The 13,999-nt window shown below is 41.3% G+C and overlaps 1 protein-coding gene across 4 annotated transcripts; it reads left to right on the forward strand.

Annotated features, from left to right (window-relative positions):
* The first annotated feature begins 9,377 nt into the window (after window positions 1-9,377).
* On the forward strand, window positions 9,378-13,291 carry LOC309840615 (membrane-spanning 4-domains subfamily A member 15-like). Of its 4 annotated transcripts, XR_014298709.1 has the most exons (6): window positions 9,378-9,491; window positions 10,566-10,694; window positions 10,886-10,942; window positions 11,332-11,463; window positions 12,225-12,323; window positions 12,762-13,291. XR_014298709.1 is itself a non-coding variant. In XM_082682827.1 (5 exons), exons 1-5 carry the CDS (start codon window positions 9,484-9,486, stop codon window positions 12,840-12,842), a joined length of 528 nt encoding a protein of 175 aa, XP_082538953.1. In that variant the 5' UTR covers window positions 9,378-9,483; the 3' UTR covers window positions 12,843-13,291. The 4 variants fall into 4 exon arrangements, 1 of the variants encoding a protein (XP_082538953.1); XR_014298707.1 differs by having other exon boundaries at window positions 9,378-10,694; XM_082682827.1 differs by lacking the exon at window positions 10,566-10,694 and having other exon boundaries at window positions 10,735-10,942.
* Window positions 13,292-13,999: the final 708 nt, after the last annotated feature.

The raw sequence follows: 13,999 nt of genomic DNA on the forward strand, positions 1-13,999 counted from the left end.
AGAAGGACCAGGGTACAGATAAGCATTGACAACCATAGTGGTCACTGTGACCCCATGTCTCCTTTCTGGGCTTCAGAAGGAATTTTCAGAAATAAAAATAGACAGATGGAATGGTAGAAACTCTTAGTAAAATAGGTTTTACACTGAGAACTTTATGAACACTATCTCCTCAAATCCCTACAAGAAGACGTTGAAACACAGAGGTCCACCTATACCTAGAGTTGTTTTGTACAAATAGAGTACAGTACTGAAAATAAATTTCATCTTCCCTAGGATTTTCTGAACATTTTTTTTTTCAAGCTTACTTTACTATAAGAATACAATATATAGGGTGCCTGGGTAGCTTAGTTGATAAAGCAACTTCCTTCAGCTCAGCTTATGATCCCAGGGTCCTGAGATCCAGTCCTGTGTTGGGCTCTCTGCTCAACGGGAGCCTGCTTCTCCCTCTGGCTGCTGCTCCCCCGGCTTGTGCTTTCTCTCTCTCGCTCTCTTTGACAAAAAATAAATAAAATCTTTTTTTAAAAAGAGAAATATTTGATGATTCCAGACAGACAGTTAAACAGAGAGGAAGCAGCACAAAAAAGGTTATTCATGAAGAGATCAGTTTGCTTTGTAACATAGGCAAGGGAGGAGTCCTCTGAGAACCTCCTTGTCCCACTTTGTGATCTGAATCCTGAGTCTCTCCTATTGATGGCAAAGCAGGTTGCTTAGTTTACTAATGGGGATTCCTGATTTAATGACTCCACTGCTGTTTGGATGGCAATAAAATCTGGATGGATTAGACAGAGTACTTCAGAGGTTATTGTAACTTATTTAGCAGTAGAAGGCAGGTTTTGCTCATGAATCACAGGGGTGTGTAGGGTAGGAATGGGGGTTAGCAGGCAGGATTTCTAGGTGATCAGGAATATTATCCCCAGATGGTTAGACAAAAAAGAGCATTCCCATGTGCGGCACTCAGTTATAGAAATTTATGGAAATTTAGAGGAAGAATTGGCTTGGTTCATATAGGTGCAACCGCCCACCCCCGCCAAGAAAATAAAATGAAGCAACAAAAGCAGCAGCTAGCTGTTGGTGCATGACTGTGCACCCTAGCCTTTTCATTTTATGAATCTCTGCATCAGACTAGGGCATCACCCCCTGTATTCTAATCAACAGCCAGAGCGATGATACATTCGCTTCCAGTGTAATAGAAAGACAAGGGAGCTATGTTGAACCCCTCTTGGTCATCCCTGAGAACTGAGAATGGGTGTTAATTAGGACTGACACCTGTTCTACTCTTGACTTCCCTGTCTTATAAAAGGAGCAACCTGATACATAGAATTAATGAGTAGGAACAATGAATTCTTGATCAGTTTAGGTACTGTGGATACATTGATGCTGGTCAGTTGTATATTTTAATGCTACTTATGGAAAGTAATTGACAAGGTGGTTAAGTGTTATACTAACCAACTGTATTTCTTATCAACCTCAAAGCAGTGCTCACCTGTGAAATGGGTATGAACAATTGAAACATCTGTTATGCAAAATGTTTTCCTTCTAGTTCTACTTTTGTGGAGAGATTTTCATGGTTGGGAGAAAATCTTGATTTCAACCATATTTCTTCAACAGGAATAAAATATGACATGTCCTCCTTAGAACATTAGGAAAAGGAAGACCAGAGACAAGTGAAAGGTCATTGCCAGCCATGATTTTCTTTCGAGGGTTCAGTAGGTGTTCCTTTCCTGTAGATTCTTCTCCAGAAGAATAACAGGGTTTTGAGAAGGCTGCCTGGAATTATGTCATTGTTGATGATGCCAAATGAAGTTCTAAAAGACTAGGAGAGAATTCCTAAGACAATGTAACTCCTGCAAGGAATCTTCCCTATATTCTTCTCATGTCATGATTCTTCTGTGGACAAATTGGCTTTTGATTCTCAAAATGCCAGTTTTTCCAATACTGTTATTTTCCCCCACATAACCCATCACTGGCCTCTCAGACAACTGGTAGACCGAGGGAGGAAAATGTGTGTCAGGCTCTGGGGATCGATGTTTGTAGGTTGCGATAAAAGTCTGAATATTTCAAAATAAAAGATAAAAGACTATCTCAGAGAGAGTCCGCATCTTAACCCTTCTTATCAGGAGGAAGTAGAGGCTGGAGGGTGCCTGTGAGTGTGTTGCATAATTATTTCTTTACACAACACAGGAACTCAGTTTCAAAAGAAAAAACCTAGCATAAATGAAAGAAATACCCAACTACCTTACTGTATAGTGTCCCAGAGAACCAAGGGTACTGCTTCTTGGGGAAAGTTCTGTGATGGAATCTAAACCAGTGCCTTACAGAGCTATCATCCTGTGACTATGGTGGAATGGGATGACGTCTATGGGCCAAAGCATGAATCCCTCTCTTGTTGTCCTACACATATGGCAAATCTTCTCCATTTGCTCCTGTTAGAAAATAAGTTTGTCCCCCGGCCAATTTCTAAGACTTATCCAAATTCTCTTTTTTGAGTCATAATTTCAAAATTACTTAGGAACAAATTATTCCCTTAAATAAAGATTACTGCATTGAGAGCATAAATTGAGAAGGTTAAACCCTTTTTGGAAACGTTTCTAATTTTGTAGAGAACACTAATGTTACTATCTTACTGCAGATTTAATGTTGCAAGGTTAAAATTGCAAAGAATTATTCTAAACTCTGTTTTAAAAAGATCTCACTTATTTCCAATTCACATTAGACCTATTCCATATACATAATAGAAAACTGACCTAGATATTTGCCTCATAGCCATTTAGGTAACCAAGATAGGCATCCCAGGGGATTGTTCTGAGACAAGTATGAATCTCAGGGGTACTTACACTGGTTAGCTAATGTGTGATTTTCCTTTTTTCAGTCTTCCTCAGTATTTGTAGAAAGATAAATAGTTTGGAATTCTTGTACTGATTTAAGACCTTTCATCAAAGAGAGAGGCCAAATTCAAGAATTAGTGTCTGTGTATTTTCACTACCCTTGTTGTAGAGGAAGATTGTTCTAATAATTGTGTCTGGCAATTGTGGAATTAGGGCAAGAGCATGAAAAGAGTACAGACTTTACACCCAGAACCCTCTGGTCGAGTTCTACAAAAGGAACAGCAAAATCATGTCTGTTGCTTCATTGTTGAATTGTTGAGGAGTTCAAAATACTAAGATCAAGGCAATTTGAAAGCTTCAAATATGGGTGTTTTCAAGAGAGAATGGTGATGATCTTATACAGAAAAGTATATTTTCTTCAAACTGTTCTGTTTGAGAATACAAAAAGAAAGGAAGAATTTTAAAAAGCTGAGCACACAATTGGATGGATGGGAGCTCACTAGCAAGGGTAGGAGCAAAGACAGAATATCAGAACACAACGACTCCTAACTGCCTTTAAAGCAATGTGCTGAACATCCTCAGGAAACCGTAGGTAACAAAGAGGATAATTCAAACAAAATGTATAGCTTGCAGCTTTATCAGTTGTAAGGAAGGAAATATTCTTCCTCTACCCTTCAGATTCTTCCAGCTGGACTAAGAATGCAATCTACATGAGATAGATTAACAGGAGTTGAACCATAATTTGTGGTAAATCTTACTCTTTTTCTATATATGGATGATTTAATCTTTTGCTAGAAAATTGTCACTAGAAGGCTCTCTTTATCTATATCTAAAACTTACCCCAAAAGCTTACTCTGCTTCCAAATACATAACTTTTCTAATATTAGATTTATCTGGGCATGACATCTCTAAAACAAGCAGATATCAACAGACCACTAATGAGGCATTACTTTTTCTCAACCAACTACCAAGAAAGAGCATAGGGTTTTTGGGATGGTAGTAGCATATTATCAGCTTTAGGTCCCACATTTCTCTAAAATAGCCTCCATTATTCCCTCGCCAAAACTGAGGTGCTCAAATTTTTACCCCAAGATTTCACTCCTGATGTTACTTTTCTGCTTACTTCAGGACTACTAAAATGGTGAATAAAAACATTTAGAATTTTTCCTGTTGCCAATGGAAATAGACTTCTCTCTTGCCCACTCCCATGTCTTTTTAAAATCATGTCCTTGAGAAACCTAGTATTTGTGAATCTTTCCTATGTTCCTTTGATATGTATGTGATTTTTTTTTTTTCTGGCTAAATAGACCTCTTGCCAGCATTACAACTCAGGAATATTTTTCTTAAGGCCCTAAAGCCATCTCTTTGAAATGTAAATAATAAAAAAGATAGCATGGCCATTTCTTTTTTGCTGTAGGAGTTTGGCATAGTACCTTGCTCCAAACTGTAACCATCTGCTTGTCATAGGGATACCAGATATTTTATTATTCTTTCACACAAAGACAGTTAGCTAGCCTAAATGGCTATTCCCATGGCTATATAAATTTAGGGTGAAATATAAAAGAATGTACACACTATCAAGTGGTCTGTCATGAGGTCAGTTCCCATTATTCTTGGGAACATGTATCTAAAAGATTGTACCTGCTTAGCTGTCTAAAAATCCCTTCTGTGGATTAGTTATGACTTTTTGAGGAAATATAATTAAAAACAGAATCTGCTCCCAACCCAGAAAACCTCTCCACAAAGGAAAAAGGGAAACAGAACCATTTCATCATTGGATAAACATTAAATCAGAAGGTGCTGTGGTTAATAGATTTCTCCTGAGTTCCTGCCAATCGTACAAGTCATATCACATTTATATGACAATGGAAGCCTTACAAGAATTTTTACATCTTTCCAAAAAATGTTTCTCAGATGCAAAATACAAAGACACACATGGCCATCATCTAGTCTGTCAGGAGGCAGTTTTGCAATCTAGTGAGAGCTGCCTATTGGAGCTAGACTCTTACCCTTCAGAGAAACTGGGAGGTAGGGGCACTCTCTTCATGACTATATTTCAAAAAGATGGTCCCAGGTCACCAAGAAGGACATTCCTAGGTCTTAAAACTGACAAGGAACGTATTTAGCTTTTCAAATGACGCTGGAAGTCTGGGTACCAGGACCCAAATTGGGTTCTGCAAGACCAATCAAGAAGGTCTTTGGCTTCTTGAAGGATGGAAATCAAATGTGAGCCAGCAGGAAGTGAGAGAAGAGTTTACTGAAGATGTAGGAGAGCAGATTAAGAGAGCATTTGGGAGACTCAGAAATAAAAGGAGCACGAGTCTCATCTTTCTTCAGACTCTGGGATTTTTTACTGATGATGGAGATCTAGCATACATGTCTTCTCAGGTATCCAGGAACTGGTGAGAGCAAAGATGAGGGTCCAGGTGTCTTTCCTTAAAGACAGGGAGTCTGGGTGTCAAGATGTCTAGTGCCAGTGGCTTGGAATACACATTCCAGTCATTCTCACCTGGTCCTTCCTTAGATATAATCTCTTTCAGAGAAATCATTAACTCCTTGTCCCTTACCAGAAGGACATATGTTATTTGCATTCTGAGGTGTACAGAGTGGGGTGGAGATGCCAGTCCTAGCAAGAATAGAAGCAGAAAAAGGAGCAAAAAGCAGAATTTTATAAGTCCTTCAGCTTCCCTGTCTCAAAAAAGATGTACATACATTTCAATGAGACAGAGAAAGAATTTATCAGTTTTCTAAAGTAAATGTTACAAGAAAGGGAGGAAGAGGACGTCTTTTCCCTGATTTTCAACAGGGCAAATTATTCCTTCTATTTTTAACTTGTATTTGCTCCTACAGATGCACTTGGTACACTGGCTTATGCTTATTCAAAGTAACATTGAAAAATGTGTGAAGGGGCATGGGAGATATAGGCTTCCAGTTCTGGCATGACTAAGTCATAGTAGTGAAAGGCACAGGATAGAGAACATAGTCAATGGTGTTGTAATCATGTACTATGACAGGTGGTAGCTATGCATGTGGTGATCTCTGCTTAAAATTTTAGGGATCAGGGCCAAGTCACTCTAAAAATGTACCACAATGTCATATTGAGCATTCTGAATCAAACCAACTTGGTAAACAGTTGTTACCAGGACACCCAGAATTTCCTCTGTCCCTCGGAAAGTGGAGAACAAATCTCCCATACGGAAACGTACCCTGCTTGTCCTAAGAAGTAAAAGGACACCCTTATTATCACCTGAGAAAGGGACTTTAAAGGTGAGGAAGCTATAGAAATAAACCTTGTTACATTTTTACTAATCTACTACCTCAGCCCAAATTCTGCTTAGAATTCCTTACTCATTAAAGCTCTTAAATGCCTGTTTTCCTTTTCCTGTAAATTCATCCCAAATGGGTAGCCTCTTTGTCTAACTATATAACAACTGTTTGCCTTGGTCATTTCTTTGGGTCTCAACTTTATTAGTGGACCTCTGTGCACACATAATTAAACCATTTTTTCCCCTCCTGTTTATCTGTGTCACGTAAACTTAATTCTTAGTTCAGCTGGAAGACCTTGAACAGCAGAGGAAGAAATCTTCCTCCCCTGCTACATGCAGATGTGTCTAATCACTATGTCGTACACCTGGAGGTAAGATAACATTGTGTGTCAACTCTACCTTGATTTTTTCCCCCACAATATCTTTTATTCAGTTGATTTCTATTTCATACAACTATTTTTTTTCCATTTTTAACATTTAATTTCTTTTCAGTGTAACAGAATTCATCATTTATGCACCACACCCAGTGCTCCATGCAATATGTTCCCTCCATAATACTCACCATCAGGGTCCCCCAACCTCCCGCTCTCCACCCCTTCAAAACCTCAGATTGTTTTTCAGAGTCCATAGTCTCTCATGATTTACCTTGATTTTTTTTAAAAAGGGCAATATTTGTGGATATTGTAGACCTGGCAATACTACTGTGAATAAATGTGCTAGCATTAAAAAAGATGTAAAACTGATTTCTGTCTTTTCCACATTTTGTGGAAAGGATTCTGAGTTGGCAAGATTTGAAATTTTCTTCGTCATCAAAAATTCTCTCTTTATCCAGACATCTATCTCAGAAAGCACATGTTCAGCTTTATTAGAAACCATGAAATCAGGGACACCTGGGTGGCTCAGTAGGTTAAGCACCTGCCTTCAGCTCAGGTCATGATCCCAGGGTGCTGGGTTCAAGTCCCATATCAGGATCCTTGATCAGCAGAGAGCCCGCTTCTTCCTCTGCCTGCCTGCACTCTCTCTCTCTCCCCTCCACCCCCTGGCAAATAAATAAAATAAAATAAATTCTTTAAAAAAAAAAAAAACACTAATCAGTTTTCAAGAGAGGTGATACAGTCTTAGAATAAGAGGTGATAGGTTTTGCTTTTCCTGAGTAGTCTTCTGCCTCCAGGACCTCCTGAGAAGACTTTTATTTACTCAGAAATTACTCAGTTAAAATCACTTACTACTCAAAAACTGCATGTATACCAGAGACTAGGATGAAGGGGATAGGAAATCCCAAGGGAGTCATGTGTAAGAACTAGGACACTTTCCAGAAATATCAGCAGAAGCTTGGAAGATCATTATTACTGCCTGGGATTCTTAATCTCACAATAAGGGGACATAGTACTAATTCTAAATACTGCCGGGTAGAAAGGAATGTTTGGGCACGTGACTGATCCCTAAGTGGAAGCAAATCTTTGAGCTTCAGGTTTTGTGACTTAACCTGTCCCTGTGGGTAAAGACATGGATCCCACAGAGTCACCCTCAGAAGACAGTTCTTATGCACAGGTAGGTGGGCTTAGCCTTGAAAGTTTTTTGTTTTGTTTTAATATCTGTTAATGCAAATGTCTGACAACTTAAGCTTTGATTTTGAGAGGTGTTCATTTCAAACAGGCTTCCCCTCAAAGACAGCTGTCCAGAATAAACCACTGCCAGCCAGACGGTAAGCAGCCAGGACTCCTCTGGCACTGACTCTTTTTTTAGAGTTCTTTGTTGATTTCCCTAACTGATCATTTGGGCCACATGTTTTTTTCTCTTCCCAGTGCTTTAAATTCCTGCTCTTGTGTTATAAATTCACCCGTAAAGAATGAGTTCCCCAAACCCTAGGTCCTCACCCTCATCCCTAATAAAAGCAGAACTCTAGACCCCTGCTCCCCCCCCTTCTCTCCCATTCTTGATCTTGCTGTGTGCCCCCAGTGCACTGTGTAATTTTCAGATCTCTCCCAATGATTGCTGCTGAAGGACATTTTGCAATTCTAATAACCACAAAGGTTGGTCCAGCCCTAACATTGGTTTGGAAAGGGGAGATGTCTGTGGGAGGCTCAGTGGAGCCCAGATGAGTGTTCCTAGGCATTTCTAGCCTATTACCCTACTATAGATGGTCTGAGGTTGTGCAGAACTCCAGAACTGCATGGTGGTAAGAAGATTCACACCGTGGAGGAGGGATTTGTCAGTATTAGACTCACAGCAACACAACTTGTCCAAGAGAGGACGATTCTTGTGGGGTTGCTGTGTAGGTTATAGCCTAAAACCAGAACTGTTCCCCAAGACTGAACTGGGATTACGAGACGCAACTGATTAAGAATGGAAAAGGACTTGCAAGCCCAACTAGGGACAGTAGAGGGAGCACTTTCTCAGGGGCGTGGATACAGCGGGAAATCCGCCTACAAAGACCACAAGCTGTAGGAGAACTGACTAGGTATAATACTCTAATACAACACACACCACCATCATCACTGGGCTTTTACTCTTCTTTAGGAAATACTGTTGGATATTGGTGGAAAGCTGATGTCTTTGAGAATCAGTGTGCCAGCTGAGGACCAGCTAAGTGTGCCAATCAGAGGACCAGCTAAGGGGCGGAAGCATTGAATTTGTGAGAGAGATACCATCTACATAAATGATCACTGTTCTTCAAAGGCACATACGCCATGAATAACTAGGAAATACTTTTTTGCGGCACATCTGGCTAGAATTAGAAGGAAGAACCGCTCCACTTTTATTTAGTGAAGTGGGTATGCCCTGGGTTACGAGTCTAGAAAAATCACATAGATTATGCTAAAAATTCCTGATACAACCAGAAAGCTTAACATGGAAAGTGTATTGCATAGTTAAAAATGTAATGTCATAAAATCAACTGATCATATAAAATGACATAAAATAGCATTAATTAAAGCAAGGGCTTCAGCAAAACTTTGGTTTATGAAAACTTATGAAATCAGGATAGCGTGCACCCAAAAAAGTGAGGATCTGGCATGCACCGACTTCTGTGTAGAACTCAGGAGGAGCACAGCAGCGGGGAGGAGGTGACATGGAGAACACGTGCATACTCCGATACGGTTTTCAGTGCGTGAGAAGTGGAGTTAGATTATTATCTCCGGGATGTATTACCAAGACGAAGAACATCACAGATACTCATCTGGCAGGCTGAATGAGATAAGTCACAGGAAACAAATGGCCAGCACAAGACTCTGGGCAATGTTTTCTTCACACTTAATACATCAGAGTGGGTCACTGTCTTTGAACACTGTCAACTAGAGACCACACACCAGAAGGGATCATAACCCATTTGTGTGTACTGAGACTTGTGTACCCATCAAGTCTTGTGTACTCATCAAGTGTGTACTGAGGAGATGCAAAGGTAGGAAGAAATCGTTTCTCATCTTAACCCCATGCTTTGTCTCTGAGATGGCGTCTAGGTGGGAGGGATAGATACAGGTGCTTAGACTATGGGGCTCCCTATAAGTCAAGCTAGAGGAACTTTGTGAATGGAAAACTCTTGCTTGAAGTCTTGCTGTGAATGGGTAGTTGCTTTTGTTTCTGGAAGATGAGGGGGAGAGGTAGATATCTGGGTTTCAGTCTTACAGGGTTAGCTAGACTCCCTGCTTTAGGATCAATAATGTGTGTACACTGCCGAAGTTTGGAAACTGTAATTTAGTCTAGATTTATCTGCTTGGGTAGGTATGGGAAAAATCTGGGTTATGCCCTAATCAAACCATAGAAGTAAAATGTGGTATATTTCTCAAAGACACAAATCCCTTGCCATTGGATTTTGCTATTGAACAAGGAAGATATTTAAATGTGAATCTATGCTGAGAGTGTTTTCTTTCCTGGTGTCAACAGCAACACAGGGACGTTGGAGGCAGAGACAGCCCAAGACTACACAATAAACCTTCCTGAGAGTGAGAATATAAACCAGCTGCGCCACCTGGGTGCCTGGGTTTTACCCTCCCAGCAGCAGAAGAATCTGCTGCTTTTCCTGAAGGGACAGCCACAGGTCCTAGGGGTGAGTGGGCGCAAGATCAGTGCACAGGCTGTGGGGAGAAGAATGACTCCCCAGATGGCACTGGGACTTCCTCATGACACTCCAGTTCTCTAGATCATTGATTGTGGTGGACTGAGTGGAGCCTTCCTGAGCTGCACAAACCTTATAGATTCTAGAAGTGGAAAGAAGTGGAAAGCGGTCCATCACTGGAATTAAAAAAAAAAAAAAGTCTCTATTTAGGTAGCAATTACATGAAAAAATAGTTTTAACCTACTGCCAATGTCCTGCACCAGACAAGGAAAAAGACTTGATGGGTACCCTGTTATCTTCCTGGGAGATCGTCTCAGGCCTGGGGGTCTCAGAGGTGGGAGAGAAGTTAGTGTGCACTGATCTGAGAGAGAATCTTCCTCCTGAGAAGCTACCCCCTCGAGGATGTCTTTTACCCTCCAGGTGGCTCAGATCCTCATTGGACTGATAATGCTGTGCCTGGGTGTGACAATCAGTCTTTTTCCTCCATTTGACTCCACACTTCACTACGTGGCCACTGCAACAGGCTATCACATATGGGGGTCCTTCTCTGTGAGTATTAGCGATCGTTTCAGCATTTGCAATTTTTCAGGTACCTGCAATACCTTCATCCTTCTCTCTCAAAAATCCACACACTGCTGTGTAGGTCCCAAGCTTGGGCTGACTGTTTGGGGAGCAAGGAGGATGTTGTAAGGACGGGAGGGCAGGGGCAAGCCCTCAGTGGGTTCTCTCTCTCTGGTCAGTTCCTCACATCTGGAGCACTGTCCATTGCTGCGGGAAGAAAAGTAACCAGGTGTCTGGTAAGTGTCTCACTGGTGAGGCTCAGGTAGGTCTAGTGAAACAAGGAATTGCTCAGCTACAAGGCTATGGCACATAGAACCTTGTTCATTCTCTAAAGGACCCTAGAAATGTTTGGGGGCATCCCCTACAAGTGCTTCCTTACAAGGGCTTCCCTACAAGGGCTTAGCTCTGTGCTGTGTGAAGTTCTATGGGCACATGTTTCCTGGGCCTAAGCCTGAGGCAGCCAAAACTGTGTGCGAGGGGCCCATCCTTATTCCTAGACTGGGGAAGATCCCTAAGCCAATTCCCATACTCAGCTCAGCGCAGCTGAATGGTCCTGACTGACAAGTCGAACACAGAAAGAGCAGGAGAAGGGTTTGCAACAACTTCTCTCTCTCATTCTTTTCAGATCCAATGCAGCCTGGGATTGAATACCGTCAGTGCTATTGTAGCAGTGCTTGGCACAATTATGACAATTTTAAAAGAAATATTAATATATAGAGGTGTGATATGGGGGTTTTCCTATGGAAGTTTATTTATAGTAAGTATATCCTGTTCTTTTAATGGAAATCTGTAAACTGGTCTTGTCTGAATTTTCCTCCATAAATTCTCACCACAGAACTGACCCCAGCCACTGGTTATGTAGATGCTGGACTCCCTCCTGAAGGCAAAGGGATCTAGGCCTTTGTGTCTTGCCAGGAGCACTGACCAAAAAAGTTAGCTTTTCAATACCATTCATGTCTGAAATCCCTGATGTGTGGTCAGTGAGCGGAAAATTCTGCGAGAACTCAGTTCTCTGAGGGACACTTTTCTCATGATTTTAAAAAACTATCTGGTATTCTGGGTGCTCTGTGATGTTCAGAGATTCTGAACAACCAGCTGCAGTGGGGGGGGGGGGGGAGTGTGCATTCGTATTCTTAAATGCATGTGCAGCCAGAGAGGGGGAGAAGTTCAGGGGGTTCGAGGCAGGCTGTTCTAAGAAACAATTGCTGAGAGACCGAAGGAGACGTGTAAGGCAAGAAGTCAACCCTGGTCATGAGACGTGGGGCCGAGTCAGGCAAACAAACGAAAATCGGTATGGACTTGCCTGGACTTACCCGATGTTCTTGAGCCTGTGAGGAAAAGAGGAGAATTCTAATGATCCATTTTCAAGTTGTCCATTTAGTATATGTGAATTGGGAGAAAATTCAGGAATCCACCAGATGTGAAATTTGGCCAACAACTTCTGCCCGATTCTCTCCTCTTACAACTCCTGCTTTTCTGTCTTCTATAACTTGTGGGGATTTTCCATCTGTTTTGCAGGGAATGCTGACTGGCATGGTGTTCCTTTCTCTGGCAGAAGGCTGCATCGCTTTGTCTCTCTCTATCTATGCATGCAAAGTGGCCTGTTCTGTCAACAAGGTGAGTGCTCTGGGTCTTTTTGGGTTGTCTCTCTCTCTCTCTCTCTCTCTGCCTCCGTGTGTGCGCGCGCGCGCGCGCGTGTGTGTGTGTCCTCTTTTAGTTGGGAGGTATTAGGAAGAGAAAGTGGGAAAATGTTGTTTCATATATAAATCTTTATCATCTTTGAAGGAGATAGCACAGGTGGACAGCGAGGGAAATGGCCAACCATACTCAGCCAAAGAACTGTCCCTAGACCCTGAAGAGTCCTTTTTTCTGATATGCAGGTCGTTTCTGGTATTGTTGAAGGAAAGGAGGGTTAAAGCAAGAATGAGAACATAGACCCACCAGGTATCAGGATTCTGAAGGAAAGTGTTGAGAGACCATATTGTTCCTAAGCATGTGGAACAACTTCCCCCTAACTGTAGACTATAAGGATTCAATGTTCTGATTTTTCCACAGGTGGTGGTTTTCTTACCGAATAATGACAACAACCCCTCAGTAGTTTCTCCTGAACATGTGTATGATGAGGTCACATTTTAGTAGATCACGGTGGTTTGGCATTTCCAATCAGTTTGACCTATTAATTCTCCCTTGTTTGGCTATTTACCACATACAACCAAGACTGTGAGAATACACTTGCCTGACTGTCCTTAAGTTTATATACCTGGGATCCACCTGTGGGTAGAAAAACAGTATAATAAAGGAGAAGGGAGTTGGGGGAAATTGGAAGAGGAGGTGAACCATGAGAGACCATGGACTCTGAAAAACAATCTGAGGCGTTTGAAGTGGCGGGGGCGTGGGAGGTCGGGGTACCAGGTGGTGGGTATTAGAGAGGGCACGGATTGTATGGAGCACTGGGTGTGGTGCAAAAATAATGAATACTGTTATGCTGAAAATAAATTAAAGAATATATATGTTAATTAGTTGAATTCAAAATAAAATTTTAAAAAACAATACAAACAAAAAAATAAATAAAGATTTATTTTAATTGCTGATGAGGAATTCTCTTTTGATTGCCCACCATGCCATTGACCAACTTTTCAAGGAATCATAAGACAGTTCATTCTATGGTCCCTGAATCTGCATAAATAGAAATAAATTGTTTGATTCAGATTTTCTCGTATCAGTCCACGCTGTGCCAAATCTTTCACAGGAGACAAAGACATGCACGTTGATTATTTCCTATTCTAACAGCTCTGTGGGTCCTTATTATTTTTTTTTTTTTGATTCTGCCCCCCGGCTGAAGATTCAGGACATTTCTACTGCCAATAAATTCTTAGTCAAGGTCAAGCAAAATATTACTTATATTTTTCTTCCTGAGTTCCTTGATACCCCTCTCAGATACAGGCATTTTGGGATTCAGAATAGCCCCATAAAGCTTTTAGATCCGGATTCCTAGAACCATTGCATATATTACTTGGCAAATGGGAGTCAAACATCGCAGAAAGAATTAAGATTGCGAATCCTGGCTTGTCTCTCTGGCCCAATATAATCATATGGGTTCTTAAAAGTAGAGAACTTTTCCTGGTTGTGGACATGGAGGTGATACGACAATGAAAGAAGAGTCAGAGATCCAGTGGGACAAGGGGCTGACCCACCATTGCTGGCTTTGCTGGTGTCAGGGGATGTGATTATACTGGGCCCAAGAGACAATTCAGGAGACTCTCCTTATTTTCATCTTAATGAATGAATTAATT

The sequence above is a fragment of the Mustela nivalis genome (genome assembly GCF_964662115.1).
Source record: "Mustela nivalis genome assembly, chromosome: 9".
In the NCBI taxonomy this organism is placed as follows: Eukaryota; Metazoa; Chordata; class Mammalia; order Carnivora; family Mustelidae; genus Mustela; species Mustela nivalis.